This window comes from Mirounga angustirostris, unplaced genomic scaffold (assembly GCF_029215605.1).
Source record: "Mirounga angustirostris isolate CCGP_5_RB_7025 unplaced genomic scaffold, mMirAng1.0.hap1 SCAF_6, whole genome shotgun sequence".
NCBI lineage: Eukaryota > Metazoa > Chordata > Mammalia > Carnivora > Phocidae > Mirounga > Mirounga angustirostris.
In genome coordinates this window covers 120,986,392-121,006,077 of record NW_026991714.1, presented here as the reverse complement: position 1 = coordinate 121,006,077, position 19,686 = coordinate 120,986,392, and the positions used below count along the sequence as shown (strand labels likewise).

The 19,686-nt window shown below is 44.8% G+C and overlaps 2 protein-coding genes across 2 annotated transcripts in view; both read right to left on the bottom strand.

Moving 5' to 3' along the window:
• Positions 1 to 12,926, bottom strand: part of EXOC6 (exocyst complex component 6) — a 355,061-nt gene extending 342,135 nt beyond the window's left edge. Inside the window, exon 1 of the mRNA XM_064595028.1 lies at positions 12,786 to 12,926. The gene's annotated coding sequence lies outside the window, so the exon portion shown is untranslated. The remainder of the gene's footprint in view (positions 1 to 12,785) is intronic.
• A 219-nt stretch (positions 12,927 to 13,145) lies between these two features.
• HHEX (hematopoietically expressed homeobox) lies at positions 13,146 to 19,224 on the bottom strand. Its single transcript, XM_045878429.3, has 4 exons — positions 18,760 to 19,224; positions 16,582 to 16,760; positions 16,321 to 16,371; positions 13,146 to 14,303 (listed from the first exon to the last, which is right to left on the bottom strand). Exons 1-4 carry the CDS (start codon positions 19,121 to 19,123, stop codon positions 14,085 to 14,087), a joined length of 813 nt encoding a protein of 270 aa, XP_045734385.1. The 5' UTR covers positions 19,124 to 19,224; the 3' UTR covers positions 13,146 to 14,084.
• Between the last annotated feature and the right edge of the window lie 462 nt (positions 19,225 to 19,686).

Genomic DNA, 19,686 nt, shown 5'->3' with positions numbered 1-19,686 from the left:
AAATAAAGGAAATCACAAAGACGATATTGCTACATTTGACTACATAAAATTTCTCACATAAAAATGGTAAGCATCTTGGGGCACCTGGGTGGCTCAGTCGGTTAAATGTCTACCTTAGGCTCGGGTCTTGTTCCTGGGGTCCTGAGATAAAGCCCCACATCAGGTTCCCTGCTCAGCAGGGAGCTTGCTTCTCCCTCTCCCTCTGCTGCGCCCCCTCCTTGTGCTCTCTCGCTCTCTCTGTCAAATAAATAAATAAAATCTTAAAAAAAAATTTTTAAGCATCTATTTAGAAACTGAGAAATATTTCTGTAATAAATAAGACAAAAAGTCATATCCTCCAATATAAAGAATTCAAATAAATTCATATGAAAAGGACTGAGACATGAAACACAATATGCTAAAGAAGAAAAAGAAATAGCATATAAAATAATTCAGTTTTTGATTTAAAAAACTAAACAAAATTGTATCATTCTCCTGCTATACAATTAAGAAAGATCAGGTGGATAAGCAACCTTCCCCACTGGTGAAGGTATGGTGAAATGGGCCTTGTTCTCTACTGATATAAACTAATAGAACTTTCCCAGGAAATAATTTCACAATATTTATCAAATATTCAAACCTTTGACTCAATGAATCATTTTCTATGAATGTACTCTAGAAGGAATAAAACTGAAATGGAGGTAAATTGTGCTCAATTTAGAAAAGTTCGTAACAACAAAACAATGTAATACAACCTAATAATAAAAGAATTAAGAAATTATGGCATCATTACATAAGAATACATTATGCAATCATTAACATGATATTTATAAAGGAAAATATTTATTTATATAAAATATTTTAAGGGGTGCCTAACTGGCTCAGTTCGTAAAGCATGCAATTCTTGATCTTGGTTGGGGTCATGAGTCCAAGTCCCACGTTAGGCATAGAGCTCACAAAAAAAAAAAATACTTTAAAATATTTTAAACACAGGAAACAAAACTACATGTTCAGTATAATCTTAATCATGACAAAATATAGGTAGTGAATTGGCCATATCGATCTAGATAAAAAATGCACATACCATTTGACCAGCAATTCTCATTCAAGGAATTTGTCCTAGATATGCTAAAGCAGAAAGACAGAAATGTTTGTTGCATGAATGGTTGAATTAATTTAATAATTTGATGGAAGAATTGTAATCAACGTTTGAGTTCATTTAAATACTCTATTATTGGGGCGCCTGGGTGGCTCAGTCGTTAAGCGTCTGCCTTCGGCTCAGGTCATGATCCCTGGGTCCTGGGATCGAGCCCCGCATCGGGCTCCCTGCTTGGCGGGAAGCCTGCTTCTCCCTCTCCCACTCCCCTTGCTTGTGTTCCCTCTCTTGCTGTGTCTCTCTCTGTCAAATAAATGAAATCTTTAAAAAAATATATTATTACGTGTACAAGGTATTTATTGAAGCATTGTTTGTAATAGCAAAAGGCTGCAAACAACCTACATGTACATCAAATCAGTTAGGATTCAGACATAAAAGGGAATACAATCCAGCCAGCACGAGAGAGAGAGAGAGAGAGAGAAAGAGAAGAAGATGCAAAAGATGAAGGAGGAGGAGGAAGAGCAGAAGGAAGGAAAGAAGGAAGCAAGCAAGCAAGCAGGGAGTGAGGGAGGAAGGCAGGCAAGCAGGCAGACAGGCACTATCTATACTGATAGGGGACAACCTTCAAGATGATTGCTAAGTAAAAAGAAGTAAGATAGAGAAAAGAATGTCAAGTATGTTATGATTTGTACTCAGGCAAAAGAGAAGGAGATAGCTACAAACATGCTATGTATATAGATCATCACTGGAAGACCACCAAGGAAATCACTAAGAGATGCCTCTGATGGGTGAACCAGATGGCAGGGGTAGGGAGGGACACTTACTTTTTACTATATTAGCCTCTGTACTATTTACATTTTTAACCATTTTTTAACTATTCAAAAATAATTTTAAGATAAAAAAAGTCATAATTTAAAATTATTATACATATAAACATGTGGGGAAAACAACTAAAGGAACTATCCTCAACTTTCTATGGAGTTTAATTCCCAAATTCGTTGGATTATAGGTGATTATTATTTTCTTCTATATACTTTATTTTTCAAATATTTCACATTGAGAATGTAGGGTTTTTATAACCAAGACACACAGATATAAAAAGATCAGGTCTTGGAGAAGTCCCCTGAAGCCTATATAATCCTTAAGTAATGGAATAGCCCTTTTCTACAAGGCAGATAGTAAAAAAAAGTTATAACTGTAGTAATGAAAACAGAAAACAAAGTTGAATAACCATTCCTCTTAGATGAGAACCCTAGAACTGAGAAGATTCTTAGATGTCGTGAAGATTCCAAGGCATTTCTGGGTACTTTCCCTAATTTTCATTTCAAGAATTATCGTTTTTCTTTACCTTGAAGAGGCATTTCACTGATCCAATTGGACACTCCTCAACTTTACTTGAAGGATTTTTTTTTTTTTTTTAGCTCCAAATAAAAGAAAGAAAAAGGAGAAGAGGAAGGAAGAGCAGGGCTGATGGAGCAGGAAGAGGAAGGAAGAGAGCTGGCCAACCACAGACCTGCCTGAGGTGGACAGAGTCACCTGGATGAAGCCAGATGAGATGGGCAGAGGCACAGCCTCGATGGGAAAGGAAGGGCATGGTGATAAGATGAGAGCTCTGTGGATAGGATGTTAGATAATGTCATTTGCTCAGGACACTTTGATTATTGTTCTAACCACACTACATGGGGGGATGAAGCAGGTACATGAGGCCAACGATGAAAATGAGGAAAGAAGCGGCCATTGGGAGGTAATTCTATAAACAGGGCTGCCTTAGGTGGTTATTTATAACTTTGGAATGCCCATGTGTCATTAAACATTTTGCTGTGGACTGTCTGGTTAAGAGCTATTGTAAAGCCAAACTCAGGAACTGAAATGATATGGAACCATTACACAGCAAGAAAATCGTAATTATACTTGGAATAGAAGTAAGTTTGTCTGTAAATATTGGAAATCCAAAGGATTTTTTTTTCCTCCTTCTTCAAAGTCTTCAAAGTCACACTACTGTGTCTTACTCAAATTTATATATTCAGTGCTTTTCAAAGTCCCCTGGCACATAGTAGGTACTCGGTAAATGTTTGTAAAGGGAATGGTTGAATTAATTTAATTTTTAAGCATTTAATTATTAATTAATTTAATAATCTGATAGAAGAATTGTAATCAACTGGGGATGCTTTCCTGAGAACTCTTCCTTAGGGTGAGCTGTGATAGGCTTTTTTAGAAACTGAGCCTTGACTCAACCCTAGAACTGAGAACAAGTAGAAGAGGCAGCCCAGCTCAGGAATTTACCAGAGGGCCCGTGAAATGAGAGATTCCTTGCACCCTTCAACACCTCAAATGCATAACCACTGAAATTTAAGAGACTAATGTGTTCTTTAGGAAGATATAGGACAGAAAAATGCAGCATCTTAGCGTTAAATGAAACATTAAAGATGACCCAGTCCAAGCCCCTCATTTTACGATGAAGAAACAGACTCAGAGAGGATTAAGTGACATGTCCAAAGTCACACCACTTACAAAGCAAACCCAGGACACCTTTCATAGTACCTTCATAATCACCAACTGCAAAGTAACAGGAACATCAAAGTGGAGTAGGATGCAAACCAATTTCCTAAAATTACTGCATAAAAATACTCTAAGTACAGAGAGACTTTACGTCCAGAATTAAAATAAATTTGAGGTTCTGTTTCACTCACTTGACTCCTTACTTAGCTTTCTTATCATAAACAACTATGTGTAATAACATAAACAAATTAATCTTGGAAAACTGTCTTTAGAAGAAATTTTTTTTATGTGACAAGACAGGTTTTTATTCATCAAAAGTTAAAGCAACAGGCACATTTTAGAAGAATTTTTAAAATTTAATCTTCCTAAGGGGCGCCTGGGGTGCCCACAGTGGGCTAAGTGGCCCACTCTTGGTTTCAGCTCAGGTCGTGATCTCAGGGTCATGAAATGGAGGAAGGCATCAGGCTTCATGCTCGGTGCAGAGTCTGCTTAAGACTCTCTCTCCCTCTCCCTGCCTCTAAAATAAATAAATAAATAAATCTTTTAAAAAAAAAAAAAAGTTAAATTTAATCTTCCTGAGTGGAAAAGATAGGAAGTAGCTTAGTTGATACTCCCAGTTCTGATATGTGACAGGTTGCTGTCATTTCTTTCCTCACAGTACCCCTGGTCTTTCTGCCTTCTTTCCTTCTATGTATCTAGGAGTCTCTTTTTTTCTTTTTTTCAGATTTTATTTACTTATTTATTTGAGAGAGAGTGAGAGAGCATAAGCAGCAGAGAGCTGCTGAGGGAGGGAGAAGCAGACTCCCCGCTGAGCAGGGAGCCTGACACGGGCCTTGATCCCAGGACCCTGGGATCATGACCTGAGCCAAAGGCAGATGCTTAACGGACTGAGCCATCCAGGCGCTCCTTGTGCACCTAGGAGTCTTAGAATTACATATGGATCATGCCTTTCGAAAAATAAGTGCCTGGTTATAGTATGTGAACAGTGATATTGTTTTTATTTTTTTATTTTTTATTTTTTTTATTTTTTATTTTTTTAAAGATTTTATTTATTTATTTGAGAGAGAGAGAATGAGAGAGAGTGAGTACATGAGAGGGGGGAGGGTCAGAGGGAGAAGCAGACTCCCCGCCGAGCAGGGAGCCCGATGCGGGACTCGATCCCTGGACTCCAGGATCATGACCTGAGCCGAAGGCAGTCGCTTAACCAACTGAGCCACCCAGGCGCCCAGTGATATTGTTTTTAAATGTTCATAAATTTTGCAGTTTTTTATGTTCAGATGGATTATTTAAAGTAGCATGAAAATCCATAGAATCAACTACTACACACAGTAGCTGGAATGAACAAATAACATCACATAAGGGTGACTGGGCCGCTCCCCCTGCTTGTGCGCACTTTCTCTCTCTCTCTCTCACTCTCTGTCAGATAAATAAATAAAATCTTAAAAAAAAAAATCACACAGGGCGCCTGGGTGGCTCAGTTGGTTAAGCAACTGCCTTCGGCTCAGGTCATGATCCTGGAGTCCCAGGATCGAGTCCCACATCGGGCTCCCTGCTCGGCCGGGAGTCTGCTTCTCCCTCTGACCCTCCTCCCTCTCATGCTCTCTGTCTCTCATTCTCTCTCTCTCAAATAAATAAATAAAATCTTTAAAAAAAAGAAAAATTTAAAAAAAAATCACACAATAACATGGATGAATTTTACCAATAAAAAACTAAAGAAGCCAGAGACTAAGGAGAACATACAATAGGATTCTATTCATATAAAGCTCAAAAATCAGCAAATGAATCTATGTTGTTTAGAATTGGGATTGTGATGGGGCACCTGGCTCGCTCAGTCAGTGGAGCATGCGACTCTTGATCTTGGGGTTGTGAGTTTGAGCCCCATGCTGGGTGTAGAGATTACTTTAAAAATAAAATCTTAAAAAAATAAGATCTTAAAAGAAAAAATCTAGGATCAGGATGGTGGTTTCCCTGGGATGGCCTTGGGGCCAGTGACCCAGAGAGGGGCAAAAAGGGGGCTTCTAGAGATCAAGTAGTTCCATGTTCTGTGTCATCATATGGATTCCAGTCACATGGGGTATTCATTTTGTGAGCCATACACACCCATGATTGTGAACTTTTTGAATGTAAGTTATACTTTAACAAGAAGTTTCCTTAAAAATTAAAATGAAAATAAATTTGACACCATTTTAAAAAATGATTTCATTTGTTAAAAATACATATTTTGTAAACATGATACTTCAAAAAACCTTCTGAAAAGTAAAACCATACAAATGTAAAGAGATTTTAGTGTCTCATGTTCAGACAGGACAGATAATACTGAATAATGGCTAAGATTCAGAACAATATATTCCTGAAATTGCAGGCTTATATTCCCTGGTTACCACTAGCATTGTGCTTTTCTTAATGCCTGAAATAACATCTAAACAAGGGGCAGCTGCTTCAGGCAAAATGGCACTTGGGTGATTTTAAAGACCTTAATGAGGTCAGGTAATTGCTTGGTGAAGCTAAAAATTTTACCTTCAATTAACTAATCAACAGCACCATACATCATCATAACTATCTCACTCCCTTCCACCTACATACCATCGAGTCAATATATGGGAGGCAGGTGTCTAAGAAACCACTTCCTCTGGACGTCTGAGCCTGCACTCAGGGGCCATTTTTTAAACATTTATTGAATTAGTCTGGTCTAATTTACAATTAATGGAAAGTCTGTAGTAATGCAGATTCCATAAGCAGCTAAGGAAGGCTAAAACTTTGAACCATGGTGTGAAGCTAACACATTTTATGTTCCTTCTACAATCGCTTCTTTGCAATTCATGAAATACTTTAAGAAATCATTTAAAAACATTTGGGTTTTCCTGCTTCCAATTGCTAAATGGATGATATCAATAAAAATAGTAGTAATAACCACGAATGGTGTCATTTTTCAGTAAAATAGGTATATTTCAAATAAACCTCTTGATTGAAATTGAGAAGTGTGAATGTGAAATTGAATGAAATTGCCAAATCTGAAGGGAAAAAGAACCAATACAAACCCACAAAAGCACTTCCTCTACATATTCATGTCGGTAAAAAGAGGGGGAAGCACATCATCTTTTAGTGCTTGTAGGCTTAAATACACTTAATCGCGTCCCCCACCCCCCACCCCACCCATGCTGCAGTCCAGCAGACTCTCCTCCACTCGCAGGCCCTATCCTGCTTTCTGCTGTGCTCCTGGAGCCATCCAGGAAAGCTGTGTTTCTGTGGCCAGTGAATAGGAAACATAAGAAGAGTGCACAGCTTGGAAAGGGGGAGAAATGTCTCCCCTCTCCACTGGGGAAGGCTAATGGTTTTCACTCTCATTCTGTAGTACAGCATTTATTAAAAGCTTACCACATGCCAAACACAGTGCTGGATGCAACAAACACTAGAATTAGCCATTGCACTGCTCTATTTCAGAGGTCCTTGTGGAACATTCATCAGTGAGTCATATGGAGAATAAATGTAGGGCGCCTGGGTGGCTCAGACGGTTAAGCGTCTGCCTTCGGCTCAGGTCATGATCCCACGGTCCTGGAATCGAGCCCCGCATCGAACTCCCTGCTCAGCGAGGAGCCTGCTTCTCCCTCTCCCTCTGCTGCTTCCCCTGCTTGTACACTCTCTCTGTCAAAAATAAATAAAATCTTAAAAAAAAAAAAAGAAGAAATGTAATGATACTAAACAGTGTATATAACAGGAACGCCAAACAACATGGATCAGTGGAAGAACTTTTTTTTTTTAAAGATTTTATTTATTTGACAGAGAGAGAGATAGCGAGAGCAGGAACACAAGCAGGGGGAGTGGGAGAGGGAGAAGCAGGCTTCCTGCCGGGCAGGGAGCCCGATGTGGGACTCGATCCCGGGACCCTGGGATCATGACCTGAGGTGAAGGCAGACGCTTAACAACTGAGCCACCCAGGCGCCCCGGAAGAACTTTTTTTAACACCTTGAAAAGTATGAAGCATATTTTATAATGGTCGTGTCCTCAGAAAACTGGAATAGTGCTCCAGTTTATTGGTTTCCTGGTATAATAGAATAATGGGCTACACAGACAGAAACTGCATTATCTCCTATATTGTATTGTAACCCCTTCTAGATTTAATGCTAGACTTGAATTAAGGCAAAAAGATTACATAAAATGAATAGAAACCCCCAACGCTCTTCTTAAAGCTAGAATTATACCCTGCTTGATACGTTCTCAAGACCACAAGAGATTAACAAGGAAGTTCACATGACAACTTTGGTATAGTAATTGAGAGTTTGGGCTTAACTTCTTGGTGACAGTTTCCTTATCTAGAAAATGAACTAATAACAGAATCTACCTCATAGAATTTTTGTGAGGATTAAATGATAGAAAGTATGTGAAGGACTTACATAATGTTAATATGTTAATACATGGTAAATGCTCAATATATGTTCATTCATTTAATTCACTCTTATGGAGCACCTATTATGCATCACGCTGGAGATACACAACAGTACACAAAACACAAATATCCCTCATGGCATTAACATTTCAATGAGGAGAGATAAATAATAAATAAGTAAAAATATATACAATTATAGTAATGAAATAGAGAAAAGCAAATTGGGGGAGGGGAAGAGGGAAGAGGGGGTTGTGATTTTAGATTGTGATTTTAGGGTGGCTGGGGAAGTCCAAGCCTGGGGGACGTGAAAGAGCCAGCCCAGAGGTTGTCTGGGGGAAGAGAATTCCAGAGGGAGGAAACTGCAGACCTAAAAGCCAAGAGATCTATGTGACTGGACGGGGACAATACCAGTCCATAATCCCTTCTTCAAAATTCCAGAGCCAAAAACCTCTGAGGATTCTAGTCATACTTAACTCCCTGCTCTCTTTCATCTCCAGGTCTACGAACATGATCATCCCTCTCCTTGGGACAGCATCCCATCTCCTTTCCTCTGCCAAGAGCCTCTGGAGGGTTCTGCCATGACTTCCTGTGCCTGCACCTTATAGCAGCCTCCCCCGGTCACCTCTATCACATTCCAGTGTTACTCAGGGCTTAACTCCTAGAGGGAGTTATATATATATACACATATTTTTTTTAGGTAGGCTCCATATGGGTCTTGAACTCACGATCCTGAGATCAAGACCTGATCTGAGATCAAGAGTGGGTCGCTTAACCAACTGAGCGACCCAGGCGTTCCAGAGCGCTTATCCTGGTCCAAAAAGGGTAGAAAAAAAAAAAAGCTAAACTAAAGAACTGTCCTTGGAGGGATGAGGGTAGTGTATTGGGACTCCAGCAACATCTTCCTCAAACCTAGAATTTCCACCTGAAAACTGAACATTTCTATATATTATAGAAAATCTTGGCCCTAATTGTGACATCTAAAGAACTGAGACTAGGGGCGCCTGGGTGGCTCAGATGGTTGAGCGTCTGCCTTCGGCTCAGGTCACGATCCCAGGGTCCTGGGATCGAGTCCCACATGGGGCTCCCTGCTCCTTGGGAGCCTGCTTCTCCCTCTGCCTCTCTCTCTCTCTCATGAATAAATAAAATCTTTAAAAAAAAAAAAAAAAAGAACTGAGACTAGTCATTTTTTATTTTTAATGGGGAAATAAAATGAATGAGGAAGAGAAATCCTGAAAGGGGGCGGGGGGGGGCGGTGCGAGTAGGTGGAGTGGAGAAAAGAAATGATAAAAAAGTAGAGGGGCGAGGAAGGATGAAAGGCAGAATTAAACTACAAAAGAAAAATATAAACAAGTTTCATGGAGACAAACTCAATAGGCATTTCTCTTCCTGCAAATATCTTGGGGGGGGGGGGGCGGGTACCGTTAACTTTTTCCTGCAGTTGTCTTTGGAGAGTGATGAGATTTTTGAATAAGATTTTGAATGATACCAAACTTCCCTTTCAAATTAGGAAAAAATTCTAATGGTTAGAAAATATGCTTATAAAATTTTTTTTTCATGAGAAGCTGTCTCGTTGGCTTTCATCTGTAAAATCGCTTGAAATCGGCAGTGACCTCCCCTCCCCTGTTCTTTTCTTTTTTCTAAGTAGCTATACGGAAAAGCGTTCAGCCGCCTCGAAAACCTCGGGCAACCGCCGGATGCTCCAAAGTCAAGATCCTCCGCAGACAGGAAATGCCTTTGCCAGCTCCAAGGTCTCCTCCCCGCAGCCCTCTCCATTGTCTGCAGAGATTTGTGTACATCCGACTGAAGAGGTTTACCGCCTGCTACAGCGAATCAAAGAGCTACCTTACAAGAAGGGAGTCACTGAGGGCTTTCCAGTTTTTCTATCTAACACTTGGCGCCCACTGTGTGCCAGGTATGATGTTTGCTCTCAGGTGAGCAGCCCACCTCTCTAGGAACTGCGCTGAGCATTCACATTTCCCAAGACCCCCAACCAGCAAGACAGCCATTCTTCCAGCCCTGCTCTTACCCACGGTGGTATAATTCCTGACATTGGGGCCCCCTCAGCCAGATCTGAAGGGGTAGTTGCAGTTCTGAAGACCCTGGATCTCAGATATTTTGGTGGGTGGTAGGAATCTCCAAAGTGCTTGTCATTTGGATTTAACAACAATACCAAAAAATGTTATCAAGGGGACAGAATTCGATTAGACAAATTACAGAATCCAGCTGGAATTTCACGAAACCCAAAGTGAAGGAAGGGAAATGTTGGGATATCTGATTATTTTTACCAAACTCCTAACCATTTAGAAGCATTCTGGGTGACTGTTTGGTTCTCCACATTCTGTCCCATGTTGTCAGGAGTCACAAAAGTCTCACCTCCACTCACAGATTTAAAGGATCATTGATTATTAGATTTTAAAGAAAAATCAAAAGGGTGAGCTTTTGAGCTTGAGTTCCACAAGGCAGTATAACTGGAATGGGAATTTTGGTAAGGGCAGTCTGTCCCCCTCCAAGTGCACTTCCCCAAGTCCAAATACATTTTCTTGAATCTCTGCCCTGCCTCCATTAAGTAAAATGAATATTCACAGCAATGAAACCACCAAAGAAAAAAAAGTTGTCAGAAATGTTGAAAGAGAATAGGTACTTTCACTATCAGAGATGGTTTCCTCTTTTCCCACAAGATGTTTTATCAGCTTTCACCCTGAGAAAACCATAAAAAGTAAGAAAAAGAAACCTTATGCAATAGTTCTCTAAATAAAATACTACACAGCAGGCTAGTCATCCCTAAAAGTGATGTTGTTTAAAGAGTCAAAGTACATCATCCAACAAAATCAATATCCTATTAAGTTAGAAAGGGTTCTGAATATCAAAGACCAATGAACTGAATAACTTAAAGTATAAGTACATGACCCAGGGGATTAATCACACACTGTCATGGTGAAATTAGGGCAATTCTTCCAATCATTAACGTTTTGCTTACAAAAATGTGCTTTTCTGTTTGTCTTTCTGCTAAATGATAACCGTTTTCAAGTTGAATCTCCTGATAAAAAGAGTTAAAAACAAGACAGGAGTTGTGCTGTAAAGGTCATACATGCTGCTTCAACATGAAATGGCCAGAAGACAAACAAATGAAAAAATGCCTGGATTGTAGGAAGAATTTGTAAATATTCATTGGCAATCTGCAATGGGGCATTTTGAAAACAGTTAAAGCCAACCGGTACCCTGAAAATACTGTACTCTGGTGAACATGCTCTTGATTCTTAAGACTATGTTTAGATTCAGAATATGAGCAACTTGAAGAGGATTAGGAGTAGCTTTAAACTAGAAAACATCCTGGATTCCAGAACTGTCTACTTTAAAACAAGATTTCACCCTTCAACTTTTCTAGTGTCAATCAATACATAAGCCTGTATTTCTCTGCCTGATCATCATGATACAGTTATTCTCAAGAATAAACATTAACCAGAGGTTATCTCCAGGAGCGAAACACACACAAACTGATTTCAGGATTGCTTTAATTCAATATTAGGCCCACAAGCCTCCCATTCTCCAAAAGTCTGATACAGACAGTCCCATTTTCAAGCGAGACTGATTATGACCCTTGAAACCTAGATGTAACCTGTCAGGCAAGGTCTGGGAGTTTGGAGCCTGCAGCTGATGGAAAGGAAGACCCTCCAACTGGAGGTCTACTTTGGACTCCAACACTGAGAAGACACCGAGAATAGGGGGAACCATAAAGATAAAGAGCTTGAACTGAGTTGGGAATTTGGGGGCCGGAAAGGATCAGGTAGATCAACTAGACCATCTCCATTCCACAGATGGGAGAACTGAGGTCAAGAACTAAAACTCCAACCAAATTATTAAACTTCCAGGCCTAGTCACACCTCTCTGCTTAAGGACCTGGTGCTAATTTTCTCCGAAATTTAAATTTGCAGGCAATTCCAGGGGCCTTCTTGGAATCTAAGGAGGCAGGCTGTAACAACTCCCTAAAAGCAATAACCTTTTCACTCTGTCTTCACTGGAGCGCCCATGTCCGGGGAACCATAGCCCTGGTCAGCCATGCAAGGGGCAGAGTCGTTCCTTCAGGTGCCCTCAGTCCGAAGGCACCCACCTTCACAAACAACTAGAGGCCTCCATGGAGGGAGGCCCAGGCTGGACCTCTTCCCCAACAGGCCCCTCCTCCTCATTTTCCTGGAATGTCAGGGACCTGATGGCTCCGCTAGGCAAGCAGCCGGATGCAGTCCCTGGGCCAGTCAGAAACCTCAGGCCATCCTTCCCCTCAGCCCCATACCCCCCTTATGTGGCACTGCCATTCTCCCCTCTCACAGTAGCCCTTCCTCGGCCCTGCCAGGGTCCCATAGCCATCAGACTCTGGTTCCCACCGGCCTAGATGAGCCCCGCTGCCCTCTTTCTTCCTTTCATTCCTCCCCGCCTCCGGCTCCCGCACTGGGAGGAATTACTGGGAGAAGAGAAGCAGGTGAGAGAGGAGTGAGGGGGTATGCGGGCCCCACCTGCTTCTACTCGAGGAGCACCTTAGAACGGCGGTTCTCAAAGCGCGGTCTTCCTACCAGCCACTTTGACATCACCGAGCACGTGTTGAAGTGCAAATTCCCGGTCCCACCCCAGACCTACCAAATCAGAAACTCTGGCGACACGGTGGCCAAGAGTTTCAAGAAGCTCTGCGGGTGCTTCCGAAGCTCGCCGAAGCTTGAGACCCGCGGTCTCGGCACAAACTACTTCCCCGCTCTTCCCCGGCACGCTCCCCCCACCCTCTCCGCGGACCCCCCTACCCGGGCTCGGCCGCCAAGGGATGACGCAGTGTTGACTCACTCCGGTCAAGGACAGCGGCCCGGGCCAGCCTGGGAGCCGAGGCGAATCGATGGGGTTCGGCGGCCCTGCGCTCCCCGACGCAGCGGGCCTCGGCCCCGGCTCTTCCAGCCACCTGGCGCGCCGGGGTCTCAGACCCGCCGCGCTCGGAGTCCGGGGGCGGGAGCCTCCCCCTGCCGCGACGCACACACGTCGAGCCCCTCCCCCACCCCAGCTCCCTCCCCCTCCAGGGAAAGTCCCAAATCTACTTCCCGGGGCCCGCCCCCCCGCGCCCCCGCGCCCCCGCGCCGGACCCGGGAGACGCTGGGAGGAAAGGTGAGAGGTGTGCGTTTGTTTCCCTGGAAGAATGCTTGGTCCCTCGAGGTCAGTCGTCCCACCGACGGGTTTATTTTATACACAAGTTACTCATTTAAAAAAAACACCATTTTGGTCTTTTGTTTGTTTGTTTACAGTGAACAATTATATATACAACACATTATAAACACTGATATAAAACATAATTATCTACAGTCTACTTACATTTAATTAACCTGCTACTTCTAGTTCATCTGTGATTAATTTTAGTCTCCGACGAGTCAGTTTCTCTGCTTGAATTGGACTGTACTATTCCCTTAACACCTCGGTCATATAAGGTACTAAGTGATAGTGCAAAACAAGCATTTAAGATTCTCATCAACTAGATCTCTCTGACAAAAAGAACACACACATCCCGGAGGCAGGAGCTCTGAGATCATATTGGATTTAAGGCAGCAGTATAAGAATGTAATACAGTGCTTCGGCAGCACATATACTAAAATAAGAATGTAATATAAAAGTAAAGGAAGTTTCCTTTTAAAATATTCCAAGGCTGCCTGAAATGTGGGCCCCCTGAGCAAGGCATACCTCTGGATCTGGGGTGCCCTTTTGCCTTTCCATTAAGTGGGATGCAGATACAGATTAAAAAGTCATTCAAGAAGATCCTATTAAAATCTTTAGTTATAACTTAAAAATTTAACAAAAAAGTTCAAAATTACTTTTTATAAATAGAAAAAACAATTTACTTTTTTTTTTAAAAGGGGGTGAATTTAACCAGTGAAGAGTCCCTTCACCATATAACCTACAATCAGTACATAAACCATTTAAGTCAAAATTAAGGTTTCAGTGTAAGTTTGCTGCTTAGCCAGTGCACCAAATATTTTAGGTTTCCAGAATACCAGAAAATTGATTCCCTTTCTCATAGTTTTCCAGTATGTCTATGGAGATTTTCTGTAGCAACTGTTATTCCTAAGTCCAGTTTTCTGTACATGCCAATGTCAGTGGTCATCATCCAGCATTAAAATAGCCTTTATCGCCCTCAATGTCCACTTCCTGATCAGAATCCTCTGAAATCTCTGATTCAAGGTCTTCCTGGGAGGCAGGGGAGGGTGAACATTGAGAGCTATCCAAAGCACCTTTATTCTGCTCACTGGGCAAGTCTTGCCTCTGGTCACAGGGATTGTCCAAACTTTCCAGTTCTTCTTTTTTATTGCTTTGAGGGTTCTCCTGAATGAAAGGAGTGAAAATGGAAATTGGTAGGCTTGTGAAATATGGAGACATAAGATACATGAATCAAAATGTGTTTTCATTCTCTTTCATCTGTAGAATTTTTAGTTTATCTATTGCTTTCATCAGCTATAATCTTTATTCAGAAAATACATACTTGTGCTTCTTTCTCATTTTGGAAGAAAAGAGCCGGTCATATCAAAGAAAGATTATTCTCTTGCCAGGTAAGAACAACCAGTCACAAATATAACAGCGTATTGTGTCAAATGAACACTTAGCTCCAGCCCATACTCATGGCCTCAAGATTCTTAAAAGTTTAGGGGAGGGAGAGATTAGATCACTACAGGTACACACAATCTTCATTCTTCAAGTGTTTTTAAACCTTGCCAATTAACAGGGTCTTCCAGACATTTAAAAAATATGAATGCTAAGTAGTGAATTAAGGGAAAGTTTCAAAATTATTAGATTGAATCCTTTTTCATCCATTTTCTGGAGTAAATTTATAAACTTATAAATACACGTAACAAGTTACAAAATCACGGCAAAGGTAAAAATGCAGAACTGGAAGAATGCTGCCAACTGCAAAGGGAGACAATTAACTACAATTTACTTATAATCCAGGGGAAATATCTGGAAAATATATTCCCATATTACAAAGGAACCACTATTTTTTTTTTAAGACTTTATTTATATGACAGAGAGAGAGAGAGAGAGAGAGCACAAGCAGGGGGAGTAGGAGAGGGAGAAGCAGGCTCTCTGCTGAACAGGGAGCCCAATGCAGGGCCCCATCCCAGGACCCTGGGATCATGACCTGAGCCCAAGGCAGACGCTTAACGACTGAGCCACCCAGGCGCCCCAGGAACCACTATTTTAAAAATCCCTGGTAAAGTGCAGTCAAGCCTTTGACCAAGAACTAAGTAAGTAAGTGAATTTTTAATTGTTTGTCTAAAATAGACATAAACACTACAAAGAAATATGATATATTCCTAAGGGTTTTTTTTTTTAAGCAAGACTATAGAATAATATATTCACCAGGCTTGCAACTAAGTAACAAATAGATGCACAAGGTCAGAGATTGAGAGGGAATCTACAAATTTTTAAATCATGTTAGAGTAATGAAATTATGGGAAATTTATTTTCTGTCTCAAAGTGCTCTCTGTGACACCATCTTATTTCTAATGAAAAAGTTATGATCACTAAATTTAAAAATGTACACTGCTTTCAATTTCCCCACTCCTATTATTGTTTTCAAAAATATTTTATTCTAAACTGTATATACACTGGCAAATGAACAATTCAGCAATTGTCAGATAACTTTGGAGAAGACATCCAGATTGGAACATCAAAAGCAAATCTTCAGCTTTAAGTCAATAGAGGTTTTTCAAAAACTGAATTAGCCTTTACTTTTTATCACATCTTGCGTAACAAGGTCATTGGAAAAAAGACTGTTAGTAACTTGAAGCTACTTTCCAAATAGGCTTGTATATTCTCTTACGTGTCTTATATTCATTTTAAGAGCTGGTATTAGATGGGAAATAATTTTAAACTCTTTGATATTTAATCCTTCTAAAAAAACAGTGCAAACAAGACTTAGAGGTGTTTATTTCCTTATATTTACCCTTGAGCTCTGCCTGGTTTTATTATGGCTGTGTAAATAAAAGAAACAATTTTCTCCCAAAGATAACTGCTTAAGTCATTTACTGTCAATTACTTTATCTTTCCTGCGTTAATTAGATAAACAACATATGGAGTTTATAAAACAATTAGCCCGGAGTTTTACCAGCCAGTGTGTGAAAACCCAAGCATAATTGATATAGGAACTGCATTAGGTGCTTTTAGCATTACTGCCACCTGAGCAACTCATCCTGAATTTCAGCAGGACTATTTGCCTTTTTAATCAAGGTGAAGAGGTTAAATAGTCTCTCAAATTACTTTTGCATACAACCCATAACAGGCCTCGCATTGAGATAACATGATAAAAATATTTATTTCCATAGAAACACAACCATGTCGATACCTGTTTCAGTCGTCTCCATTTAGCGCGTCGATTCTGAAACCAGGTTTTAACCTACAGGAAAGAGAGAAAGAAAACTTGCCACGAACCCAAGCGACCTGGGGAGTAACGGAGAAGCTGCCGGGCGGCCGTCGAGCCGGCCAGAGCTCCGGGCGGTAGACAGCGCGACGCGGCACGCCCGAGCGCACGGCTGGCGACACGTCTGTCTTCCGCCCCGCGACCCCCCGCCCCTGGAATCTGCCCCGAGCCCGCAGGCGCGCTCACCTGTCTCTCGCTGAGCTGCAGCATCTTGGCCAGACGTTTCCTCTCGGGCGGAGAGAGGTATTTCTGGGTCTCAAACTTCTTCTCCAGCTCGATGGTCTGGTCGTTGGAGAACCTCACCTGGCCGCCTTTCCTTTTATGCAGAGGCCTCTGCAAGAAAGGGCTCCAGAGCAGGGGTTTGCCTGCGGGCAGCGAGAGCGGCGGTTAGTGACAGCCCTGGAGCGGCCGGGCCCTGGGGAGTAGGGGACGCAGAAGGACACTCAACCTGACAGGTTCACACACAGCCACCCGCAAGGACCCAGTACGTTCCCACCAAGACACGTGCACACCCAGGGCCACACACCTACACTGCGTATGCACACAGACCGCCCTTGTACGCTCAGACGCGCACGGACGGCCATCACAGGCACAGCTGATTTCAAACGCACAAATCTTTTGATCCCCCAAAGAACACCCACTATAAATGGAGCCTAAAATACCACGACACTCTTTTAACAAGTCACTCTCGAATTTATACAGAACTGTTGGCGCCTCTAGGGCCTGTCCCTTGGTGAACCGCACTTTCCAAATGCCCGAGTGTGTGTCTGTCGGGGAGGAACCGGGCTGTTACCCTCCTTGGGGCGTTCCGGCCAGGCGCCGCCGGCTGGAGCCTGCTCGGGAGGCCCTCGGGGCCCGGGCGCCGACATTAGGCCGCTCGCTCGTGGAGCTTCCAATCCTGGCTCCAGGGCGCTGCGGCCTCCTCTGATTTCACACCCGGCGGCGGGGGCGGCCAGTTAAAGCTACCCCGTGGGCTATGGCAACATTTCCGTCAATGTGTTTCCTGTTGGTCTATCTCGAAAAGCCCTTTGCTTCCTCCTGCGCGGTCCCAGCAGTAACCCAAGGAAACCCAGGGCGCGCTCTGTGAAAACGTTTGCCCCAGGCCCGGCCCGGCCGAGGGTCCCGCTCCCGCCCCAGCAGGCGAACAGAGCCACGCCGAGGCCACCGCACCAAACCCTCGAAGCTGGAATCAAATATACAGTAACTTTAAAAAAAAAAAAAAAAAAGAGCTACAATATAATCCCCTATCAGATCTTAACGATGAGAAAGGAAGGTGGAGGGCTGAGCTAGAGGCCGCGTCATAAACATGAACATGTCTTTATTTCCCCCGGGGCTTCAGATGCCAGAGCCGCCAAGGGCCACCCGGAGCGCGAGTCACCGTTGGTTTATTTCTTAGGCCGAGCGCTGAGGGGACAAGCCCCGGGAATACCAACCATATGCCCTAGGTGTCCTGGCTGCCTTTCCTACTCCAAAGACCTGTCAGTCAGTCCGTCCGTCCGTCCGTCCGTCGGTCTGCAGGCCTGCCCCCAAACACTTTGAAAGCTGGCATTGTTGGGTTTTTTTCCCCCAGATTTTGCTTACGTCAGGCTTCAGACTAGTGCAAAACAGCTTCGGGGGGGGGGAAAAAAAGGAAGCAACTGGTTATTTTAGCTGCCATAAAGTCACATCCCACACAGAGGAAATGAACAATATCAGAAAAACGGATCCCGGCTATCAGAAGTCGAGTGTTTCCTGAATTTGTCTGTATTGAGGATGTCGATAAAATAATCAGCAGCGTGCACTACTCCGGGGGAAGGGTCTGCTTCATGCAGCCAGGAAAACACTTAACAGCTTCTGAAACCAGATTTACTCCTATCGAGAACTCAAGATTTCCTGTATGAACGGAAAGGGTCAGGCTCTTTCACTGCACAAGCTTGTTGAACCAGGTCCAGCCTCGTAACCGCCGGGGCCCAGCAGCTATCCCTGCCCAGGAGGACCGGCCCGGGGCGCCTCAGCACTCCCTTCCCCGCCCCTCCAGCTAAGGGGACCCCACCACCCCGAGCGACGCGCGCGCCCCGGGGCTGCCTTCGGCCGCCAGCCCCCGCGGCAGTGCCAGAGGTCTCGCGCGGGCCCGCGCGCCCCGACGCCTGCAAGGTGCAGGAAAACCAATCTGAGTCATGGTGCGGTCAGCCCCGGCCGCGCGCCACTGGGGCCCGCGCCTCCCGTCCCCGCGCGCGCCCGAGAGCCGCTTTTCGATCGCTTTTGCCACAACTTTCTATTGCCTCCCCCTCCGCCCCCGCCGCCTCCTGGACGCTGCCACCTGCCGGGTGGCGCCTTCCTCGCCGCCGCCGCGGCTCGGCCCCGCCATGACCCCGGCCGCCTTACCCAGGGGGTCGTGGCGGAGCAGGGCGTGCGTGTAGTCGTTCACCGTCCGCGGGAAGGGGTACAGCGGGCCCCCGAAGCCGCCGGGTCCGTAGGCGGCGGCCAGCGCGGCGGCGGAGTGGTGCGAGAAGGCGGGGTGGATCGGCGTGGGCTCGTACACCGGGGTCCGGTAGGAGGACACGAGGCTGGTGAAGGAGGAGTTGGGGGACGGCAGCGTGGGGGCGGGGGTGGGCGCGGCGGGCCCGCGGCCCAGGATGTCCTCGATGTAGAACGGCGTCGGGTGCGCCGGCTGCAGCAGCGGCGTGGGCGCATACAGCGGCACCCCCACGGCGCCCGCCGCCGCCGGCCCGGGGTGTGGGTACTGCATGGCTCCGCTGCGCTCCGGCCCCTCGGAGAGCTGGCGGCCCGCGCCGCGGCGCTACATTTATCCGCGCTCCGCGCTCCCGGCGATAGGCTCTGCCGGCCACGGGGTGGGGCCGCGCTCTCTGGCCCCTTCCTGCCGCCCGTCCCTGCGGCCAATGGCGCGGAGCCCCGGGAGCCGCCTCCCGCCCCCACCCTCGGCCCGCCCCCGCCGGCCGAGCTCCCGCCCCCCGGGACGCGCTCGCTCTCAGGCTCCTGGGACCCTGCGCCCCGGTGCCCGGCCGCCCCCGTCGCTCGGGGCTCCAGGCACCCTGGCCCGGAAAGCCCTCGAAGGAAGACCAGGGTCACGTCCGTCGTGGGGAGACACGAGGAAAGTAGCGCCTGGAACACGGACTCGAATAGTTCCAGCTCCTGCCGGGAGGCAGCTCTGCCGAAACTCGGGGGGCACTGATCCAGGCCCGGGCCCAGGGTGGCAGCAGCCGGCCCCAGGCGCGGGGCAGCTAGACTGGAGCCTGGCAGGCGTAGAGGCCACCGGCAGAGCCGCGCCTTCGCAGGCCTGAGAGTAGCGCT

Coding starts and splice junctions, on each gene's coding strand:
- HHEX (XM_045878429.3), bottom strand. CDS start 19,123: ATGCAGTACCCACACCCCGGGCCGGCGGCGGCGGGCGCCGTGGGGGTG. Junction 16,761..18,759: donor GCTCCGCCACGACCCCCTGG/GTAAGGCGGCCG, acceptor CGCTGCCCGCAG/GCAAACCCCTGCTCTGGAGC. Junction 16,372..16,581: donor TGCAGCTCAGCGAGAGACAG/GTGAGCGCGCCT, acceptor TCTTTCCTGTAG/GTTAAAACCTGGTTTCAGAA.